This window comes from Girardinichthys multiradiatus, chromosome 18 (genome assembly GCF_021462225.1).
Source record: "Girardinichthys multiradiatus isolate DD_20200921_A chromosome 18, DD_fGirMul_XY1, whole genome shotgun sequence".
In the NCBI taxonomy this organism is placed as follows: Eukaryota; Metazoa; Chordata; class Actinopteri; order Cyprinodontiformes; family Goodeidae; genus Girardinichthys; species Girardinichthys multiradiatus.
The window spans coordinates 46,384,581-46,408,652 of record NC_061810.1 but is presented as its reverse complement, the minus strand read 5'-3'; the positions used below and the strand labels follow the sequence as shown (position 1 = coordinate 46,408,652).

Here is a 24,072-nt window from a genome sequence, read left to right as displayed (position 1 = left end):
TCTATACAGATTGGTCTGATCTAATTTCATTGTGGGATTTCAGGAATCTGGTCCTCGTCATCATCTTGGCGCAAGCTGAGGAACACGCTGCACGACAGTTTTACTATTTAACCTAATCAGATTCAAACGACGCATCGCATTACATACTTGTCATGAACTGCATGGTAAATTGTTTATTGAAAAGTGGTGATAAACACAGACTGAAATATTTTACTGGAAAAATATTTCTAGAACCGTACACTGAGGGGTACATTCACCTCGGACTGTTTAGAGGTATGATTTCAGCTAGATCAATCTGATTTGTCAGGGAAAACCAATGTGTTTTATCAAGTAGAGCATTGAAAAGATGGTGACCTTGCAAAAGAGACGTTCAGCCACAACAGAGTTCAAATTTTCACCAGTTTCCCCAGAATCATTCTTCAGTTCTTGTTTTAGTTTAGTTTGAGCTGCTCACCCTTTTTCACACCTCTATCAGTTTCCAAAAAAGATTAAATCTGAAATCAATATTTGCATTTAGCTAAAACGGTGTTCTAAACCAGATTAAATTTGCATATTTTAAATCCTGTCTAGCATGTCCAGATTTTTCCCACTTGCTCAGTAACTTCCAAATGGATTTGCATTTCATCTTTACCTTCATTATCCTCCAGTTACACTTACATTTAATGTATACATGGCTATAATGTGCAAATTACTAACTGTCCAATAAAAACTAAGTTTTTCCCCAAACGATCTTTCTTATTGGTTGTTTCTAAAATGTTCGTCAAACCACTTTAGTAACTAAGCCAAGGTCTGCTGCTGTAGTTCTTCAACCAAAAGAATAGCAAAAACCACAGAAGATAAACAGAGCATGGCTTAAATTGTTGTTTTAAAAAGCTGTGTTAGGTGTCACCATGAAAATTAAACTTTGGTTCAAGATATTTTCACCCTGGAGAAAATGTTTTGAAAAATATGTATTTGGACATTATAAAATGCTTTGTTTGGGGGATCCAAGGTAAAAATGATAAACCATTATATACTGAAATACCAAAGTACCACAAGAACCACACCTAAAACAGCACATTTCACCCATTCACTATTTCTTAATTTCATTTAAATACATTTTATTTGATCTACTATTAATCAGGCGTCAAAATTTGCCATATTTTTTATGGGAATCAGCTGGCCCAAACGGGGATCAGAAACATATTTACTGGAAATAGCAAGTAATATAAAATCTTCCCAAAACTATTAGAAAATTTGTCTAAAATTATAGATGAGGTTTGGGATTTATCACCATTATTAATCAGCCAGGAAGGTTTATCCGTAAGAAGAAAAACGTTTGTTTATTAGTAAAAAATGTATGTATTTGTGGAACTGGAGCTATCTTAATAGAGTAGCTAGATTTTCATTTTAAGTCAAAAGCACCATCTTTTAAAGGAGTTTTTATACAAGTAAACATGTCAAATTAAATTTCAAGGTTTTTGGTTTTGGGTATTTATTTGATGCTCTGGATAAAAAGCAACAGAATTTGTCCCCCAGATTTCCCCTTGTGAAAATTGAAAAACTAAAACAGAATCCGAACAAAACAACAACAACAAAAAAAACATAAGCAGAAGCCTTGATGGATTTCATCCCATTCATCAGCCTATTTTTAAAAAATAAAGAAAGAAAATAAAACATCCCTTCCTAAAAGATCAGCCTTTGGTTTTAATTTCAGCATACTGTGAAAACTAATGGCAGCTCTCCAAGGTTTCTCCTCTTTCTTACCGTACTTGGGAAAATATACATTTTCTGAATAAATGGAAAATAATTGTGCGTTGCAGCATTTTATGCAATGACGGTGAGTTGCTCTGCAGCATTAATTAAGGCTAAACAGTTGGTTTAAATATTTAAATCTAACTGTCAGCAAATCTAAAGGATTAAAACACTATTTCAATGAAAACAAAATGTCATTGAATACAAACATCAAAAGTTTGCACCATCAGCAATGAACTCTAACTAATAACGTAAAAGGAAATGTTTTAATAAAAGAAAATGGCTTACAGGTCACTCTGGAAGAACTGCCTAAGACCTATTCTAGATCGGAGTTTAGTTTCTCACTGAGCATGTTTGGAGGCTTTTCTTTAAACTGATACTGGTCTCTTAGCCTTGCAGCATTTAATATATCTAATAATCCAGGACACATAAACTCTGGGGATAGATTAAAAATAGGTTTACTGTAAGGGACACACTTTCTCACTGCTGTTCTTTTGGCTTTTATTCAGGTGCACAACTGAGGACTCAGGAGCACATCATTACCGGAGCATCCTGTTTTCACTTCAGGTGCACAAACCCAGAGGACGGAGTCTCAATAATACTAAAAACATCATCGTTTCCACCTCACTATATTTAACTTTCATTAGCAAAATGCTGTGTTGTTTAAGTATCAGAAATCTGGATGTGAAAGAGAAGGAAACAAGGTTGAAGAAAACTTATTAGGAGAAAATAACATCTTAAAAAAGACCAATGATTTTCTGTTCTGTAAGCCATATGACTTTCCCAAATTCTAAACAGACTTTCAGTGATGTAATGTAAGATCTACACAGGGATTTTAGCACACATTGCACACACAAAGGTGTTTCCACGTATTAAAGCTAATTAGACTTCTTCTGTCGTAGTTGTCTGGAAAGATTTCTACTTAAAATATTTAGAAAAGTAAGATTAAGGCACTCCAAACATGTCGAGTTAATGTCAAAGACTTTCAAACAGTTTTGAGATTAAAACGTAAATGTTTATATCATTTAAAAGAAGCTGATTAGTGCAACTCATTATTATATCAACTTAGAAAAATCTATAATCTATTTAACTTTGACCTTTTCTGTGCCCCTTTTAGTCATTACTTGCAGTTCAAAAAGAGGTAGATTTACAAATGTTTGCCCCAGGTCCTCAAACTTGTACCTTTAAAGTAGAAAGAAATCCCACAAAAAACATGTCCCATTTCACACCACATAACTATGCATGTTAGTGAGGGATCACCATGGAGTCGCTGGGTGGGCTCAGGCAAGTCAAAGCAGACACCCACAGGAAACCTAACACTCCCCTGCCCTTCCACATCTCGGCAAGTGATGAAATACAAACTGCAGGGGGATGAACAGGAAAGAATAACTATCCTAACCTCAGGTTACCCTGTGGGAATCCCCTCCTTTTTTTTAAAGATGAATCTAAGCCTGCAGGCAAGCTGCTTTTAGTGGGTTTGTTTCTAATTCTATCTGGAGCAACAATATAAACGTGAAAAAACAGACATGCTGATGAACATCTGAAACCTCAGCATCCTCTTCGTCATAACATCGTCCACCTGCTCTTTGCTTCTCCTGTTCACTTATTTCTCTCTTCTTCATCCAGAGGAATATTTGAGTTCTCTTTGGCTCTATTTCATACTAATAAACCACTCAGAACTTGCTTACCGAGCAATGCTGATTTTTTTTACAACGAACTATTTATCCAAACATAAATAGAAGAGAAACATATCTTGACTGATTTTAAGGATTTTTGTGAAATATTTGCACATATTTAATGCATTTGTCACATAACCATTAAAATGAGTGGTGCAAGTTTTATCTTTGAGATAGAAGCTCTACCTCAACACTGTCTGAGCTGACTGATGCAGAGATGATGTAATGTTTTTGTGCCAAAAGCATTTCATTGATCCTCAAAGCAGCAGTTTGCTTTGGAGCTTAAAGAAGTGTCAGATTGTTGTGTCTGTTTCATTTTTCTTTTCTTACTGCTCTTGTTTTTCCTTACTTTCCTTTTTCCTTCCTCCTCAGCTCTCCTCCAGTTTCCTCCACACTTCTCCTCCTTCCAGTCCCATCTCCTCTTGTCTCTACAGTGACCCACTTTGTGTAAGAAGCCTTGAACTGACCTGCTTTAGATAGAAAGCTGGCTAATTATAACACGTTCTTATTAATAAGGCAGGGGAATTGGTAAATACGAAACACACTTGCGCGTGCACTCATCTATACGCAGACAAATGCAAATGCACGTGTGCATCAGCGAGCAGATAAAGAAACAGTCTCTGAAACACTTCCTCCGCAAACAGATCGTTTCCGACATCTCATAAACAGGCCTGCTACACCTCGGCACTGTGACTCATCATGTATGTAAAGAGATGTAATACATGAGTCATGTTCATCACTTTAGTTGCATGGTAACACTGTTACCATAAAATACTTAGGAATGCTAATTAAAACTGATTTAGAAAGAGGATTTGTTAAGTATTATTCCATCTGTCAGTTGCAAATTCTAATTGTGGGACAATTATGCTCCGAAAACTAAACATTTATGTGATGCTTCCTGAAAATCCAAACATAATAACCACCTGGATTCTCTCATTTTAAGGCTAAGCTAACATTAAAATCAAATTATGATCAAGATGCATTCATTTAATTACAAACTGCTTATTCATAAATGATAATTAAACTGAAGAGAAAACTAGCTATGTATGCATGTGCAGCAAATCTTTTATCGTGACAAAATAATATGTATGTATACCTTTAGTCATAAAAAGAACAGGAAAAACTCCATATTTATGTTGTTACAATTAGTTGCTAGTGCGTTTTCTTTCAAACAGCATGATGGAAGGGCCGTTTCTGGGGTTTCTTACAAGACGCACCTTTGGGATCTACTTTTGTGAAATCAATGGAAAGCTGAGAGCTACTACACAAGCTGTTAAAAATATAGCGTAAAATATAAACCAGTGTCCTATATCATGCTTATAAACTATGGTATCTGCTGAGCTAGTAGTCTAAGGTATGGTGACTGTTCCTCAAAACAAAACGAAATCTGATGAAGGAGTTAGGGGTAACAAAAATAACAATGGATGACAGTATTCCTGAGTTGTTTCGTTTGTACACAGATAATAAAATGCTGCTATAACTTTTGCTAACTAATGGCCTGCAGTTTGACTATTAGCATAAATAAGCTAAGAAACAATTAGTAGTGCTTTCATTTACTGTAGGTAGCTTTCTTTAAAGTACTTTCTCAAGAGGAGCAGGAGTACACTGAACTCTAGAAAAAGCCAAGGAGGTGAATTTATACGAGTACATAAAATTAGCATCAGTGAGATTAGCATAAACATTTGTTTACGAGTACAACACACATATGAAAAACTTAATTTTAAAATAATTCCTCCATGTATGATCAAAAGTGACATTGTACCATGGCTATGCTAAAGTAGTTAAAGTTAGTACTCCAGCAAAACTAGCATGCACGGGCTGAGCAGAGAGCAGCAGTGCTCTTATTTACAAGGCACCCTTAAAAGCATAACTTCTGAAATAATTGCTCCATGTCTTATCAAAAATAAGACATTAGCTAAGCTAATAATTACACGGAAGTAAACAAAATTAGCATGGGGGGAATTGATTAGCAGTGCTAACAGTCACTTTTAAGATATTAGGTTACAGTCAAGTAGATTTTTCAGTGAAGCATGAGTTCACACCGCATGTGAATTACTACCTTTAAACTAATGGTTCCATATTTTTTTTATCAAAAAATTATTTAGTACCATAGCTGGGTTAAGGTTAAGCAAACAATGGTTAGGACAAGAGCAAACATATCAGCATCAATGAGGTGAGCATTGAAGCGAATGCCTACAGCCACTTTTAAGAGGTTAGCATTCTGTCAAATAGTCTTGCAAGAGGATGAAATGCACAATGTAGTTGCTTTTGTCATAATTTAAAATATTTCAAAAGGTATGGGGGCTGCACATTGGTAACATTGTTGCCTTGTAGCAAGAAGGTCCTGGGTTTGACTCCAGGCCGAGGGTCTTTCTGCATGGAGTTTGCATGTTCTCCCCATGCATGCTTGGGTTCTCACTAGGTACTCCGGCTTCCTCCCACAGTCCAAAAACATGATTGTTAAGTTAATTGGTCTCTCTACATTGCCCTTAGGTGTGAATGAGTGTGTGCATGGTTTCTTGTCCTGTGTGTGTCTGTGTTGCCCTGCGATGGACTGGCGACCTGTCCAGGGTGTACCCCGCCTCTCGTCCATAGACTGCTGGAGATAGGCACCAGCTTCCCTGCGACCCACTATGGAAAAAGCGGTAGGAAATGACTGACTGACTTTGTATGGTGGCAAAGTTAAGGCAATGATTCAAACAGGCCTGAAGGTAACACAGTTAGCCAAGCCAGGCATGAAAGGTAACACAGTTAGCCAAGCCAGGCATGATTAGCAGCAAAATGACTGACTGTGGTAAAAAGCGCTTGCAAAATAATAACAGTTAATGGTTTAATGGTTTAACTCTGACTGCACTGTTCAATGGTTAGGACTAATTGGAATGTATGAACCTGACTGTTGTGAAGTACCTTGAGACAACATGTGTTGTGAATTGGCGCTATATAAATAAAACTGAATTGAATTAATTTTTGTGCCAGTGCAGCAAGTTAAGATAGAACAAAATATAGGTTTACGAGTAAACTACTTCAAGTGTTGGTCTTGAGAAATTAAAATGCTGTTATTTAGTATTTGCCATAATTTTAACAACCTGTTTTGGCAATTTAAAATGTATAAATAATGATTAACATGTAAACTGAGAAATTAACAGATAAATATGAGAAAAATGTGTAAAGGGCAGAACATAGGTGTACTGCGAGCAGCGCGGACTCCAAGCGGACAGTCCGCAACTTCATAGTCGAGCATACCAATTTCCTATATTTCTGGTGACCAATTCCTACATTTCCCACACTTTCTGCCATAGCGTCATCGTACGGGGAGGCAGAACTAATTTGCCGTGTAGCGTTGGAAAAACAAAAAGAAAAGAAGGTGGTGATAAAGACCATTAAACCACACTAGGGACAAAGAAGAGGGATAGACATGTCAGTGTGAGGCATAGAGTGGCCATGAAGCTGCTTATACTCGTGACTGGCTGCTCAGAGCAGTGTGTCACATATAAAACAGCTCAATGTGGAGACTTTTTCCCCGCAAGCAGTTTATTGTGTGGCACCACGTACGCAGTAGTAAATATTGAGCTTTGCACGGACATGTCCAGCGGACGTCTGCGCGGTCCGCGAAGTCACATGCGACTATGTTTTGCCCTTTACACATAAAGAACAAGTTTACAGTAAGTTTAATCTAACTAAGACACTAGAAGCTGAAATGAATACACTATAATGACAAATCTGACTTGCACTTTTCCACTTTCCAACTCTTATATTGTATTTCCCAATTTCCACCAATTATTGCAGCTGATTTTGGTTATTGCTTTTGGTTTATTATTGAGAAGAGATTCAATCAAAGTCGAACAAGCACCAGAGAATAAATCAAACTTTCCAACCCACAACTTGCTAACAGCTACAGATGCTGCAGAGACATTGTCTTTGCCAGAGCCACCATTAGATCATCGCAGACTTTCATTTAAAGCACCTTAAAATGCAGTACACTGTGCACAACACAGCTAATCAGCACACCTGCCTGGAAACATATGTGGATGTCACAGTATTGTTTTATTCTCTTCACTTCTCGTTTATACTTCTGTGACTATATTTTCCAAACTGCCAGATTCCCTGTGGCCATATTGAACCACAAACACAAGCACGCTGTAATAGTTATGGAAATAAAGTTATTACACATTTGCTCTGGAAACTACTCAATTAAAGTGGTGGTTTATGACAAAACAGAGTATATGTGTGTATGTGATGTGTAGATGTAGTGTCTGCAGTTGAGTAACTACAGGGTTTCCCACCAGCTGCTGGGATGAGGGTCTTTGTTTTCACTCCGCCGAGCATCTCTCACACACAGGCATGTCCCTGCAGTTACACGACACACAGGAAGAGCCCACACTTCCTTTAACAAGTAGAGGAGAATTCACAAATAGCCATTCTTTCAGAAATAAAATGACCACAAGCTCGTTATGAATGGAACAAGTAACATGGATCTATTGAGCTTAAAGCATTATCTCCAAGCACTCCACCCTCTGTGTGTTTAGACAAAACTGCCAAAGTAAATGCAGAGTCCATGAAGCTTGAAGAAAAAATAACTGTGTGCATATTTACCTTTTAGCCTTTGTGGACGGTTCGACAAAAAGAGGTTCTGGTGCTATGGTGTTTGTTTACAATAAATAATAAATCCTTCTCCACCACGGCATAACTGGATGTGTAAGCAGTCCAATCTGTTGCTAAGGCCCCCACAGACCCGGCAGGCCCAGAATAGGCTCTCCAACGTTGGGGGGGATTGAATGCTCAAATCCTAGGATCTGGTGTCCTCGGGCCTGTAGAGGCCAAGCAGAGCGGCTGAAGATCACAGCTGCCCTCTCAGCAGACTTCTTACTTTTTGCCCTTCATGTAAACAAGTATTTAATGAATGAGATATTTTTCTGTTAAAACGATTTTTTTAAATGTTTCCTATTCTCCTCATTTTTTATTAATTTATCCATTTTTCAATTTGACGATAGATGCCTTTGCTAAAACATTTTTTTTTTTATTTAGTATCAGATTTTTTTCAGATAGAAACAAATATGTTTGGCTTTCAAACTGATGCAGTTAAATCAAAATTAATACAATCTTGAAAATAACAAGGCCTTGGTGGAAAACTATTATTTTAATCTGTTTGTCTTCAATAAACATTTTATATATCAGACATGTTGACAGATGGCGCTTTAATTGTTTCATAAAGAATTGGTAAATAAATTTGTTTAAAAATGACGCATAAATTATAAGCAATTTCTTGAACAGCTGTTAATATTTAATTTTTGCACGCTGATTTACCAAAACACTGAATAAAATTTGATTTTCATTGCAAAAATTGTCTTAATACTCATTAGATGTGGTTAAGTGAGAAAAAGGTGGATAAAAAACACACATAACAAATATCACAATTTGGTATGAAAAACTAAAACATATGGAACAAATGTAAATATAAACTCCTGGTGGGAGGTAAAAAAGTCTTTAACAATGTTAGCAGAGCCTGGGTTCACAATAGGGAGGTTCTGGAATGGAGGCTTAGAGTTCTAAGGAGTTGGAAAATATTCATCTCCCTTAACAGGGAGAGTGAAAGGGGTGTGCAGGCTTTGTCTAACATGCCCCCCCTCTGCTCCTCTGGTCTTTTGTTGAAACACACACACACACACACACACACACACACACACACAAACACACACGCACGGGCGCGTGTAACGCTCTCCAACAGCAAGGCTCTGACCAGCTGTCTACGTTCTAAAAGATGGCCTCCGTCACTCATAAACAATACGAGCTAGCAGAGAAAAGCAGGCAGCAGGAAATGTTTCTGTTACATTGTTTTTGCCGCTCCATTGCCTCATGTCATTGATTTAGTTATTCAGCTGTACATTTATGTTTGAGTGAACAAAAGCTCAAAATCTTTAGATAACAGCAACCCTGAAATTCATTTGACCTTTCTTATAGTCAGAGATTTAAAGAAATGAGACGGTGTCCTTAATTCTACTTTAAAAATACATTTTTACCCGAGTACTTTTCCTGGAGGGATTGAACCACCAATGTTTCTGTAATATTTTTATTATCTAGGTGACATGTTACCTAGATTACCAAATTAGACTTAAAACTACTAACCCTAACCCTACATTTCAGTCTAAAATGTTTTCACCTAATTGAACCTCATACAATTACTCCACCTAATTTTGACAAACACAACAGTGTAAAACAAAAAACCTAAAATTACAACATTCTGCTGCAGAATTTTTATTCGAACAAAGGCTGGGGGAGAGCCAATCAGATTCACTGAGAGTGTCTGCGCAGAAAATCAAGCAGACATGGCAGCTAGAAATGATAGCTAAAGTGTTCACTTTCTTTGCATTCTGCCTGTGTGAGTGTGTGAAAATCAGTATTGTTCGTGGACCATTGTAGAGGTGGGGGCCCTTCCAGTCACCCACTCTCTGTCGGCCGCTTCAGCACTACCTCATCCATATTCATCGCCACCCTGCTCTCCTCACCTATCAGCCGCCAGTTAGCTGTGACCGACTGGTCGCTAAGCCAATAGCATGTCTCTCTTTATGGGAACGTCACCAACCTCTCTGCGCCTTCACCCCACCCTGTACAATGCCTTCTTTTTTTTTGCAATTTGACGCATTGGCTTAAAAACAGAGATAAACGGTAGGGTGTAGGAGGAGGAAGAAAGGGAAAGATGCATCTAGTTATGCTACCGATGGCAGCTTCGCATCGATCAGCCTAGGAAACAGTTGCCGGGTGAGCAACGTCAGCGGCAGCGGGCGATTGATGGGAGCGGGTGGTGAGGGACAAAAGGATGGAAGGAAAAGGTTGAAGGAGGGTGCAGTTAGAGGCATGATTAGTATGGACGAAAAGGGAGAGAGGCTGAACAAATGAAACGAGAAGAGGGGAGAGGCGCTAGTCGAGGAAGCACAAAAGTGAACAAAACAAGCGCGTCGCAGACGAAAAACACAGCATTTGGCTCTGTGTTCAGTGTATATAGCAATCAATTCTGTATATTCACTGAAAAAGCATCAAATCAACACAAATTATGCATTTATTTATATATATATATATATATATTATTAATAGTGATGTAATTACAGTGTAATATCATGTAATAACTATTATAATAACAGGTACCTCGTAGAAACTTTTGATAATGGTTAAAAATATGCAATGCAAAACTTCTTGAAGAGATGAAATTCATCCCTGAAGCTCAAATATTTAGTTTCAAAGAAATTTTGTAGAAATGGATGATTATTGATGTCATGTGTTACTGGGCTGGTTTATGAAGGACTACAGAATAATAAAGACCACATTTCCATTTATTTCACCGCTGTACCACAGTAAACCGAGGCCTAAGAGGCATAAAGAGGGCAGAGGATAGATTTCTGCTGGAGCTCTACTCAGTAAACAACATTTTTACAACAAAGACTCTGCCTGGCTCAATTTTATGGCTTTTATTGGTTAACTGTTCTCAAGCTGTGGTAGTAGGACCACTTGTGGTTCTTGAGCTGCCTTTAGTGGTCCTCAGAAGAAATGTCCGTAACAGATTTGCCAAGATAAACAAGAAGCCAATTAACCATGTATGCTAAACAATAACTTGGAGCTACTAACCAGAACAGCCAATAGCATAAGTTATTCATGCACATTGATCTTGGCTTAGGAAAAGCAGTGCTAAATAATACAAGAACTCCCAGTAGAAACTGAAATGGACAGAAGTGAGCAAAGAACAAGTGCTGGTGGCTAAGCTGAGAATGATATCATGATAACCTCAAAAACTGACGGCAGAGTTGCGATTGATAATTTTGGTCTTTTTATTCATTTTCTGTTGCATGAAAGTATTACTAAATGATGCGATGAAGTAAAAAAATATAAAATTAACTATAATGTTCTGTTTTCGCTGCACAACTGAATGTAGGTGGTGTTTGTTGCTGTGTGGAAACCAAAAAAACTGATTTAGTTTAAAATGCACCACAAATTATAGACTTTTAAGTTTATATCTCCAATCGCTGTTCTACAGTATGAACTGCTGACTGATTTAGTGAGATTAAACCACCAGAAGTGCAGATAAACTGTACTATAGGTTTCACCATGTTTCAAACTAATGACAGCCATATTGGATTTTAAGGCTGTGGTTGGTGAGGTAACGTCCAGCTTTGCCACTTGGTATTAAAATCATAGCGAACTTTTCTGTTTATTGGGAATTTCAGTGCTTATGTAACACAATTAAAACATGGAGCATCCTTTTGTTCGTTTTTAATAAAATGAGCTGCCGTTTTAAAATTCTTGTAATTACGGTGTTATAGACCGTTTAAGGTCTTTGTGGATATGTCATAAAATATTTGTTTAGTTTTTAAAGAGGACTGATTGTTACCCATGATTTTATTTTATCCTTATTCATGTTAACACATCTAGCTCACCATGTTAGCTCTTTTCTTGTTAAAGTATTACAGATTACCATGTTTTTGTATTGTAATCTTTAAATATGTTGCTTTGTATTACTCTTAGTAATAGGTACATTGCCCTACTGTAACCACTGTGAGTTAATAATTACATAACATTACATATTTTTTACATGTTTATTACCTTACTGTTATTATTGAGCTGTGATGTTAAAAATAAAACACACTCTGCCTCACACTGCTGTTTGCTTCTTCCAGACATCGGATCAATGTGAAGATCCCTGCCCTCATCCGAAGAGAAAACCCAAAAAACATAAGGTCCAGTTCATCGTCAGGAACATCAGAAGAAAGAAAATTAAGATCGATATCATCAAAGACCTGAAGTCATAGAGCCAGGACTCAGCACACAGTATGAGCGAGTGTATGCGTGGTGTGTGTGTGTGTGTCTGTTCATAATGCAATCTATCATTTCCACACCCTACTGCATCTCCCTCATTGCAGGTAGTCGAACATAAAACACAGCAACACCTACACACAGCACACACACACATGCAGAAACCGTCCAGCGTGTCACTTGGCAAGGACGTTTCAAGCACCACCCCTCGCCTCTTTCTTCCCAACAACAGCCAGCCAATCCATTTACTAAATGAATGTATTACATCTTCGAGGAAGTAGTGGAGACGTACAGACAGAAAAAAAGACGATATAAAATAATAAAAGTGAGAGTTGGACCTCGAATGTGTTCGTGTGTCCGCAAACTGATCCCTCATCAGTTTAAGGACCTGCACATTTAAACATTAAACTTGTTTTCAGTCCACTTAAATGTTCTATTCCTATAATGAAAATGAACAAAGGATATAAAAAGCATTCCGTTTATTTGTTTGTGCTTACATAAGACATATTAATGGCTTATAAAAGCAGTTTTTTTCCCCCTGAAGCTTACATTTGTTTTCAAGCTGAAAGAGTGCTCTGGGGGGGCCAAGGTTCTGCAGCTAAAAAAGCAGTTCTACTGTTTTTTTCTGAAAACTGGATGCTGTTGTGGATTAAAATGGTACCTTTTGCAAGCTCTTAGTGTCTTATGGGTGAGTGTGTCCTAAGCATAAGGGAAATAGGTCAGAGCATTTATTTTTAAACAGACGAGAAGCTAAATTTTTTATTTAAATATATGCATTAATTAAACAGACTTGATGAGTTTATCTTTTTCTCCATCAGTTCCAGCAAAATAAATGAATAAATAAATGCAGTCTATCTAAATTCTGCTCCATTAATTATGGAATCATGAGACTATCCTAAGTTATGTAGTTCATTCAGTTCAAACAAGAGCAACTAGATCAAATATTAACAGTGAGCTGATTAAACATCTCTGATCACATGTGCAGGCTCCATGATGAGAGGGAAATCTGAATTCCTTTAATAGTGTGTGTGGGGGGGACTGCTGTGTCCTGCTTCATGGGTGAGGGGCAGCCAGGGTCTGTGAACACATGAGAATGGCTGAGGGTCGGCGGATTAGCCCGGCTTGGTGAGAGCGGGGGGATGTGAGGCGAGCGCCAGCTACAGCAGCTACTCATTGATCTTTTCCGTCTATAAGATCTGCTTCAGCTTTTTTTTTTTTTTTTTTGGGTGAGCAAGTGGGATTCATTACCTGCGGGGGGCAATCCCATGTTGTTTGGTTTCTACTCTGACAGCTGACCGCCTTTTTTTTATTGATTTTATTTTTGATTATTATTTGTTCTTGTAATAAATAATTGCTCAAAATTGAAACTAGCAGACCATAAAGAAAACCGAAAATTGTTATCAGCTAATAGAGCTACTAACCAAATTATATTATTACGGTTTCGGCAAATTAAAACTGCAATAAGGGACAGTCATGTGACTTTTACTTTTACAGAGCATTTTTATCCCGCTTGGATGAACAGAAGATTCAACAGTACATCAGCAGATGATATGGCCAGCATGAGGTCAAAGGTCATCAGTGGTCATCTGTGCAGTTATGTTGAACATCATGAAATAAAACAAACACTGGATCTGCATAAAAAAGCATGGCAATGGATGTTATGGAACTGAAAACATACAATATAAACAATATTTCATGCATTACTCTGAGTAATGAAAAGAATGAAGGCGCTCAGTGTAACCTTAAATCCTATTTAAATGTCAGACTTTGTTAAAAGATCCTACAATTGTTGAAAATCTTTCTGAAAGTAGCCTTCAGGAAAAAACAACACACACACGTGTTGTTGGAGTGTTAACAGTAAGACTATAAAAGAGGTAGAAGATCAAAGTCTGTCTTACCATGAGTCTCAGTTTCTTGTTGAGGGTATACAATGCCTTCAGATTCAAATAGGGGCTGCAGGAAGGCCACTACGAGAGAGGAAGCACAGGGGTGGGGAGTGTGTGGCGTAAACTAATCATTCAGAGAAACAACCAGAATTATGAGCTCTAACTTTAGATCTGCAACCTGAGTGCAGCTTCACGAATATAGATAGAAAAACTACTATGTGGTGAGTTTGTTTCCCAACAATAAAACCAGTTGCAACATCTTCTTCCATCTCACATTAAGCACTTATTTGGCTGATCTCAGTAATGTAACCCAGGCTGTAAAACGTGGTCAGACTAATGATCTTAAAGACACAAATCACTAATTCATATTAGAACATAATACATTTAGAAAACAGATGATAGACCCAAACACCAAGCTCCGACTGCTGTTTGTTTCCACACTTAAACATGTGGTTGCCTGAAGAAGTGCTAAACTGACTGTGGTGCAGGCGTCCTCTACGCCTGAGTAAAAGTCATCATCATCCCAAGCTTTTCATTTGTCTAAATGCACAAGCTGGCTGAGCGTTACGCAGGCAGCAAGAAGGTTCCCAAGGGCCCCGGCTGTGGGTTTTTAAACACAGCCTAGAGGAGGCTTTAGTGCTCTGAGTGCTACATTGATCTGCAGTTAAACACCGCCGGCTAACCTGCAGCTCACCCTCCCTTGGATGGACTCTCAGACTGTTACTAACAAAGATGGCGGTCGGGGTTGTTGTAGGCATGGGCCGGTTACCGGTCTCAAGCTTGCCAAGGGTTTATGGAGTTACTGTTCCTTCCAGCGGTTTTAAAGTCTTTTGAGTGCCTGAGTGAACAAAGTTTTTTTCTGGCTGTGTGGAGCACAACGTAATGCTCCCACACATGCTGCTGCACACTGCTGCTCAGCTGGCTCAAGCAAGGCTCCTAGACCTTTGCCTGGCTTACAAGAAAGTCAGATTTGACCTATTTGAATAATTTACCACTCATATCAGCTTGCTATACTTGTGTTACATGATAAAGAAGAGAACAGCATCAAGGTATAATAATCTGCACATTAAACATTGTTTACTTAAAAAAATGCTACAAAACTTGATTATTACTGTAATAATCAATGGGTAATATTATTTTAGCAGCAGTAAAAAATCATTTGTTTTTTGTTTTCAAGAGATCATGTGATAAACTGTTTTTTGGAACTTTTCTGTTATTATCATGAAACCATATTTTTACTCAAGGGTTCCCTACTGTGAGAATCTCACACCGGCCCATGCCTATGTTCTTGAAACAACCTAAAATTGCCTATAAATGAGGTGCTGTGCTCCTTTAAGACTGTGCAGGAACAGTTCTTCTTTGATCATCATATTGTGTTGAACAGATTCAGTTAATTTCCCAGAATCCTCTTTAGTTTGATGTCGTGGAGTTTGTGATTAGAAGTGCTGTCCTGTGAAATCTGTGCAAGATAGACAACTTATTTTAATCAGTCTACATGCATAGAGCTTACCTTTAATTGTTTAAATGTATGCCAGCATATTAATGGGATAGCTCATGATTTTTAAACAGGAGCTCTGTCAAAAAGTTATGAACAGTTATTATTTTACCTGCAGCAGAAAACTCTCTATGGGGTTTTATTCAGTAAAATCCAGATCTGTTGATCTCAGACACTGAAGCCATGCTAACGGCTAATCTGAGATGTACGAAAAACAAAGCAAACTTTTACCCTCCTGAAACTACTCCAATCTGAAACATGTGAACCTTTACCTCAGCATGTTAGCATTGGGCAGTTGTTTACAAAGATACTGATGATTAATTACAAAACCGTAGGTTGGAGGAGGTGTACGAGTGATCCTCTTCCTGTGTAAAACAAGTGATTAGAATGGAACATGTAATTAAATTTCTAGTCAGAGTAACTGCCTGTAATACCAATCAGGAAGAGGAAAATTTTAATAAAATAGTGTTCACTTAAACCAGAATAAAAATTATGTTTTTACACCGTTTTCCTTTGACTTTAGACAGTTGTTAGTCTGACCAGAAATACTCTGCATTTACAGGAAGATAACTGGTGGGGTAACACCCCCTACCTCCATTTTTCGTGAAAATAATCATGAATATCTGGGTAAACAACTGCCCAAAATGAATGTGAAGCTGGTCTAAAGGTTCATAAAACAGCACCGTGACGTTTTCGAGACTGAAGTTGTTCTAAAATGGTAGAAATCCGCTTTGGTCTTAACCCCTCTTGGTTTAGCCATTAGGTCCCGCCCCCAGAATTAACTACTCTGGATTTATATCAAATGAACACATGTAGAGTGTTATCTTCTACAAGAAAGATGTTATCTGCTTATCAGTGAAGATGCACAAAAAACTGTCCAGAGGTTGTAAGCTGACAATTGACCCCTGATGGGCTCTGATTTGGGATCAGCAGGTGAAATACTGAAACATCAGAGTTTATGCTTACTATTCATTTATTTCATCAACACCAAGAACTTCCACTATTTTTGGTTAGTTATGCAACAATCTACATTATGTCCTCTGATGCACTTGAAAGATATATAAAAAATCTGATTAAAATGGTAAACATTTGCTTTGCAGCATCAAAAGGGATAAACCTGTAATTCCTTCATTTGTGTTGCATTTAAAAAGGTAAAACGTCTATCAAAGGACCTGCATGACATATTTTTATGTGGTATAGTTTTTGGAGAAGAAAAAATTATTACTCAAAGTCAGAACCGGCAGATCAAACCTCAAATAGACCTAATCGGTGCATTTCTACTTTGTTTTGACAGAGCCTCAGTTTTAAAATAGTGAACTATCCCTTTAACTCTTACTCACGTTGGTAGTCTGTATTTAAAGAAACATTTCCCTTGAATTTGCGGAACCTGATCTCTTTATGCTAGTATTGCATTACACCTGTGCGGTGTATCGAGAAGTCTATTAAAAGTGCATTGTATGTCCAGAATGTCCATGATGGAGGGAGTGCATGGCCAGTTTATGCTACGGATGGTTGTAATGCCAGGTGATGGGGATGCTTGGCGCATGACAGCAAGTAAACAAAAACCAAATGTGGTGATTGCCATGGTGACATATTCCATCCAGTTTGAAGATAATGAAAAAACATCATCTGAATATTAAACTGCAGCAGAAAACACAAACACCTTCCTTAAAGAGGCACTGCAATAAAGAACGACACACACAGCTTGACTGTCGCAGTCTGAGCTGGGCACCTCTTGTTTTTCATCGACTTGCCACAGGCCTGCTGCTCCTATGAATCCGCTTGTGTAACTGCACACACAGCGCGGTGACGGTGGCTGATGTGGGAGATTACCACAAGGTCATCCGTCGACGGGATGAGACCCTGCGATCGCGCACAGAAGCCAAACCTCTTCACCTGGCGTTCACTTGTTTACATCCTTTATATTGGCCCTAGCATGGCCGCCTAGTTTCCTCAGACGCAGTAATATTTAATATGACAATAATAAAAACAGATTGGTTTTAAAAAAAGGCTGCATCATTACAAGGGAGGAAACCGAAGGCTTCCCTCCAAATCCCTGCGCGCTTCCCCTCATTGTTTCCTTCCCATCAGAAGCGGCGACCCGTGATTATTTTAATGCTGATGGAAAATGATTGCCGCTCACGAGTGCGCGGATAAAAACAGCCCCTCTCCATTTATAGCGTTTCGTTACAAAACACCAACCTATTAATCTGCGGCAGGTTTTTTTTTTTTTTTTTCCCACTAAGTTTCTATTTACAACGGTTAGGATCAACCTGCTTTTCCGTTTCTTCAGTCATGTTCCCACATTCACTCAGGTTTGCTTGGCTTTCCAGCATCCCCATCTCTTACCTCCCGTGTTTGTGCGCTTAGTGCTGCTGGCCTCAGTCGGGGTCTCCAGGGGTCTTTTACGCGAATCCGGGGGGTCGGACTCCATGTGTGGTTGCTGATTGTGATGATGAGGATTTGAGAAAATGCCGTTTTGTTGTACAGCTCCGCCGGCCATCATTTTCGAGCTCGCTCTTAGATGCTTAAGCTGCGTCTGCGCTTAAATCCCCGTGTTTTTCCCTTTCTCCGCTGGTCTTTACGCAGCGCAGCCGTGCAGATGAGTCCTGGGAGAAAGCGAGAACGCTTTAAGAATGGGGAAATACGCCTTTTTTCTTACGGACGGAGCAGGTTGAGCTGCGCGTTTCTCTGCGCTACAGAGAGATGCTGCGCAGCGACGGAAAGATGGTCGGCTCAGACAGGGAGAGGAAAAAATCCCAAAGCCCTGCGGATCAGCTGTCCTGTGGGAAAATAAAAAAAAATCTATCTTCCAGCAACCTTCAGATATGCGTGCTAGGATATGTGTATCATTCCGCTGCAAGCAGCTCTCATGTCCGACAGAACAGGAGGATTGCGCTCCTCTGCGAACAATGAATAAAACAACAAAAAGAAAAACAACAAAGAGGGAAAAATCAACAGAGAACGAAAGAAAGGAAAAATTGGCGGAACGATGATAATGTATAAAAAAAATCCGATCTGTTATTCGGTGCGATCTCTCTCTTCTTGTCCTGTCCTGGCTCCGGGCGTGGAATAAAGACACCCCTGGGTGTCGGCGGGCGGTGAGAGTCCGGAGACGCGGAGCTGGAGGAAGACGCGGAGAAAGAGACGTTTCGTTCACTCGGTGAAGATGCTGCAGTCTTGCGTTCAGAGCATCCCTCCTCTGACTGGCTGCTGGAGGAGGCGCAGGGAAGCGGCTGACGACACTGGGCCTAGTGATGCATTCACGGCTGCTCGGAAATTCAGAACTTTCACCCTCCGTAGCTTTCACTATGGCGTCTTACTCGTTTTAGGAAATATGCTGCAAGTTTTTGATAGAAATCAAGTAATAGTAAAAAAATAAAAATACATTAGGTGTTTTTAAATAAACGTTGGCAAAAGAACGTTTGCTCCCTAAATAAATAAACAAGAACCCGCATGCATCTCTATGAATTAGAATATCACGAAAAACTTTAACTTCAATAAATTAAATCCAAACGCAGATTTAGATTTAGATTGACTAAATTAAAACTTGATAAATATGGCACCCAGCTAAAGGAAACCCAAAATCAGACACTTTTAGTACAAAGAGTTACATAAGACTAATACAATTATTTTTAATATACAAACGTTTTGCTATGCCATATTATTGCCTACATAATCACGGGGAAGCCTGCTAACTCGACAGTTGTTCAGTAGACAGTCAGTGACAAGGACAGCCAAAGGTCAACGCTAAAAAAAGGTTTGTTCTTCACAGACTACTTTTTCCAAGTATAACAGGATAGTTGAGTGGAAGGAAAAAGTGTAGCAGAAAAAAAACAAAGAGCTTGTAGAGGAATGGGAAACAAAGCCCAGCGGGTTTTAATGCTTCAAGAGCACTGATTCCAGCAGATGTATTCAGGACAAAGGGCAAAACCACTACAAAAGCATCCTACCTGAGCCAATGACAAAAAGAGACTGGACGGTTGCTTAGTGGTCCAAAGACATTTTTCCAGATGAAATCAAATTTTACATTTCAGCTGGAAATAAAGGACCCAGAGACTGTAGGAAGAGTTGAGAGGCACAGAATACAAGCTGCTTGAGGTCCGGTGAGAAATTTCTAAACTAAGTGATGATTTGAAGTGCCATGTCATTTGCTGGTGTTGGTCCACTTTGTTTAAAATCCAAAGTCAGTACAGCTGTCCACTAGAAAATGTTAGAGCACCTCAGTCTTCCTTCTGTCGACAAGTTTTTTTTAGAGATGCTGATTTCATTTTGAAGCAGGACTTGGAGTTGGTCCACACTGCCAGAGGTACCAATAGCTGGTTCAATGACCATGGTATCCCTAAACCCTATAGAGCAGGACTGGCAAATCCAGTCCTCAAGAGCCAGCATCCTGCATGTTTCACACATGTTCCCACTTCAACATTGATTCACATAGGTCATTTTTCTGTCGTGTTCTGCAGAAGGTGTCTAATGAACCATTCATTGGATTCAGGTGTGCTGCACCTGGGAAACACCAAACCCAGCAATGCAGATGAGCTAAAGATTGCTATTGGACAAAGCTATGCTTCTTTAACTTAACAGTGGGAGTGCTGAAGTGTATTGATGCTGTAATTTATGCAAAAAGAGGCCATACCACGTAAAAACTACATATACTCTATATATGTATCAAGTGTTCTCATTGTCGACGACACGTAAATGCATCCTGAGCGAACCCATTAGGGGAACAGAGCGACGCCTCCAGTGGGACGCGATTGGCTCAGGTCGCGTTTCTCCGACGAGAATATCAGACAGAAGATATATTCATCCAAGGGGGGTCACATGATGGAGAGGTTTTGAGTTTGCAACCGTAGCGCCAAAATGCGATTAGGCAGTGAAGTTCAGAGGACGGTCTTCAGCAGTACCTGTCAGAACAGAACTTCCGCTGCACATAGAAACTGGAAGGAGGGCTACAACAATCCGATTTTACTGTTGAATTTCATGGAGTTGGTTTAACCGGTTGAAAGTAAAGAGCATAAATTATTTTTTGGTGAATAATAAAGGAAAAACAGGACAGTTAATGTTTGTTGTTGACTGACTGAGCAGATATTTGTCCACTGGCACAAAGCCGACAACAGTGACCCTCATGTCAGAGTTCAAAAAAGCACGGTCATGCAAAATATAAAGAAATAAAGACAGAACATGAATTCTTAGAATTTGATATGTTTGGATTGGTTTTATGCTCAGAACTTAACAAACGTTACACTCATCCAGCATGCATCACCTGTCCCTTTGGCTGCTGTATGACCCACCTGTGTGCGCCGCTCCTGACATCTCTGCGTTGCTCTGCAGAGCGATCCTCCGGCACTGTGAGCTGTCTCAGAGAGCTATACCCGACTCAGAGTGTCTCCCTCTCTCTCACACACATTTCACATATTCTCTCTCTCACACACACTCACAAATACATTCAGGTCCCCAGCTCTTCCCTGTCTGTGTCCGGTGCTCTACAGATGCTCTATATAACCCTCTCAGTCTCAGTGATGCCTCCTGTTCATTGCAGTCAAGGTGACATTGTCCTGCCTGTGAACAAACACACACACACACACACATTTGCACACATGGACAAACACACTCAGTCAGGCACAATGAGCAGCTATTCTCACACCATTTCGCATTGCCATGAGAAACACACTGGTGAGTCTCTGGGAATATGTGGCAAATCTAAGGCAGATGGATTCCAAGCTGTAGTCTGCAGCAGATTCTGCACCGCAGATAGCAGGCGCTACCCAGACGCATGGAAGGCCACGGGTACCTGGCTGCAGGAGCAGGCTGAGCGTAGCACACTTTCAGTTTGACACATGCATTTATACATTTGGCGCTGGAGCAAAATCTGTTAAAAGGTTGGAGTTTTGAGGGTCCCATATGGCCAGTTCATCTACATGGAAAAAGTGAAGTAAGCTCGTGAGCTGTAAAGCACACAGAGCTGCAGCATTCTTCAGTTTTTATTAGGCTGGAGCTACAAGCAGATGTTAGTAAGAGATTTGCTTTTTTGGCGACAGACACTGAGCCCCCTAAATGCATTTAGGACCTCTGAGGGTTGAACTGAACTCTACATGCAAACAGTAAAAGACCAGTTCACAGTAATAAGTCAGTTTTCCTGTAATGTCATAATCAGCACGCAAAAAGCTTCAATTTGGCCAACAGAAAATGTTCTCCTGGGCTTCACATAAATTTCCTCCTCATGGAAACAGCCAGAGAGAGAGGACACTCCCCAAGTGATGGATCTGTTACTTTGGAAGCCGATGTTGGAATTCCCAGTTAAGTCACCAAAAAAAAGGCTGCAAAAAGAGTGACGAGATTTGAACTAACGTGGACGGAGACAAAAAAAAAAAATCTAAATTTCCAACCCTTTATGCCAAAATCTGTCTTGTTGTGTCCGTAATTTCCTCTCTGATGGTTTGAATCGGAAATAGTGTTTTGTGTGACACGTTTTCTCCGAGAATAAATCCTCCTAAACAGCAGTAACATATTGACTCCGGTGCTCCCTGCAGAGTTTGATAACATGATGCTTTCTGGTGGTTGTGTTCACGCTGGATTCACAGCAGCTAAATGGATATTCAGGGTGTAAACAAAAATCAGCTGTTACAAGAAAAAATAAGGACTGCTGGCGCCACCTGGTGGTAGTCTGTTGGAATGGGAGCGACTGAAGCATGAACTGGATTTTCTAGTTTATCTCCCTCTCCCATGCTATGCATTGGATCTCCACCTTCACTGGTTTTTATGTTAATGGATGGTCTTCATGAAGACAAGTGTAACAAATCAAGATTAATTTAGCTCAGTGTGTGTTTGGAAAAAAATAATGCTTATTGTCCTGTAGTTGCATGGATAAAGAAGGGAAACAAAAGGGATGGGAGATTACAAGATTAAATCTTTAAATGTCACAGTTAAACAAAACCTAAAGTGCCCTAGAACAGAATAATTATAATTCCCAGGATGGTCTAATTATTTAGGCTGCAAGCACAGAAACTTGGCAGAATACTGAATAAAGACTTAAATTGAACAAGGCCTTCCCCGCTTTAAAAACAGCAAAAATGATGGAGGAGACAAACAGATGTACCTAGAGAACATTAAACAGGAACTCCACAGACAGAATAACAGAACAAAGACACAAAAAACAGTACAGTTATCTAAATATAATAAAAAACAGATAAACACAACTACACTGAGAGGAACACATAGAATGGATTTTATTCTACATGGGCTGCACGGTGGCACAGTTGGTAGCACTGTTGCCTTGCAGCAAGAAGGTCCTGGGTTCGATTCCCGGCCTGGGGTCTTTCTGCATGGAGTTTGCATGTTCTCCCTGTGCATGCGTGGGTTCTCACCGGGTACTCCGGCTTCCTCCCACAGTCCAAAGACATGCCTGTTAGGTTAATTGGTCACTCTAAATTGACCGTAGGTGTATGAATGAGTGTGTGCATGGTTGTTTGTGTGTTGCCCTGTGATGGACTGGCAATCTGTCCAGGGTGTACCCTGCCTCTCGCCCATAGACTGCTGGAGATAGGCACCAGCTCCCCTGTGACCCACTATGGAATAAGCGGTAGAAAATGACTGATTGACTGACAATTCTGAGTGGAACTTACCTGATTTTTACATCTTTAGATTAAAAAAGTGACTAGTTGTCTGAAATAAATCTGTGTTTATTAAGGTTCATTCTGTTGGAAATCAAATCATAGCGGTGAATCTTCATGAGGTCAAGGAACTCTTCCAAATATTCATGTCTAACTCATTTTTGTCTTATATTTAGTATTAATCCTATAAGTTATCCTCAACAACACCCTGTGGTCCATCCATCCTTGGTATTCCATCTATCCAAGGTTCTGTTACAGGGTCACAGGTTGGGAAACCCAGACACCCCTTTCTGTAGTGACAACCTCCAGCACATCGTGGGGGATCTCTTTGTCAAAAGGATCTATTAAACCTCCAACAGGTCTTTGGTTCAATCCCTCCTCAGATCCAGAACAGCCTGTGATTTGTCCAACAACTTAAACCCAGTTCTTGTAACTTTCTCACACTGTAGTTTTCTTATTTTCCTTGTCACTGTTATTTGTCATGATGTAGGGTTGTTTGGTTTTTGGTTTCGGGTTTCTTCTTAGATTTTGAATCATGCTTCTGTTATTTTCCTGGTCATGCTTTAGTTTTGTCGTCTTGTTCATGTTTTGTCAAGTTTGGTTTTCGGATCTGGTTATGCTTTAGCTTCATGTTTTTCTAGTTTGTTTATTAGAGTCTCTGTTTTGCCACGTTTTGTTCTGTCTGTCAATTAAGTTTATTCGGCTCACCTGTCCAAGTTAATCTGTCTCCTTGCTCCACCTGGTTTTCACTCGATATATTCACACAAGCTCTGTTTGTCTTCGTGGAAACATCTTTCACTCTCATGCTCATGTCTTGTTCTCTAACCAAGTCTTGTTTTTTTTTTTTTGATCATGCCATGCCTGTCTTGCCT

At 39.4% G+C, this 24,072-nt stretch overlaps 1 protein-coding gene across 4 annotated transcripts in view; it reads right to left on the bottom strand.

The window, feature by feature from the left end:
* The window catches only part of nova2 (NOVA alternative splicing regulator 2), a 95,636-nt gene extending 74,569 nt beyond the window's left edge, over positions 1-21,067 (bottom strand). Inside the window, exons 1-3 of one of the 4 annotated variants that reach the window (XM_047392345.1) lie at positions 19,544-20,012; positions 17,940-18,199; positions 14,108-14,176 (exon numbers count right to left, since the gene is read on the bottom strand). In XM_047392345.1, the coding sequence (XP_047248301.1) occupies positions 14,108-14,176; positions 17,940-18,096 (226 nt within the window). In that variant the 5' untranslated portion in view covers positions 18,097-18,199; positions 19,544-20,012. The other 3 variants (XM_047392347.1, XM_047392344.1, XM_047392346.1) reach the window with 3 other exon arrangements.
* Positions 21,068-24,072: the final 3,005 nt, after the last annotated feature.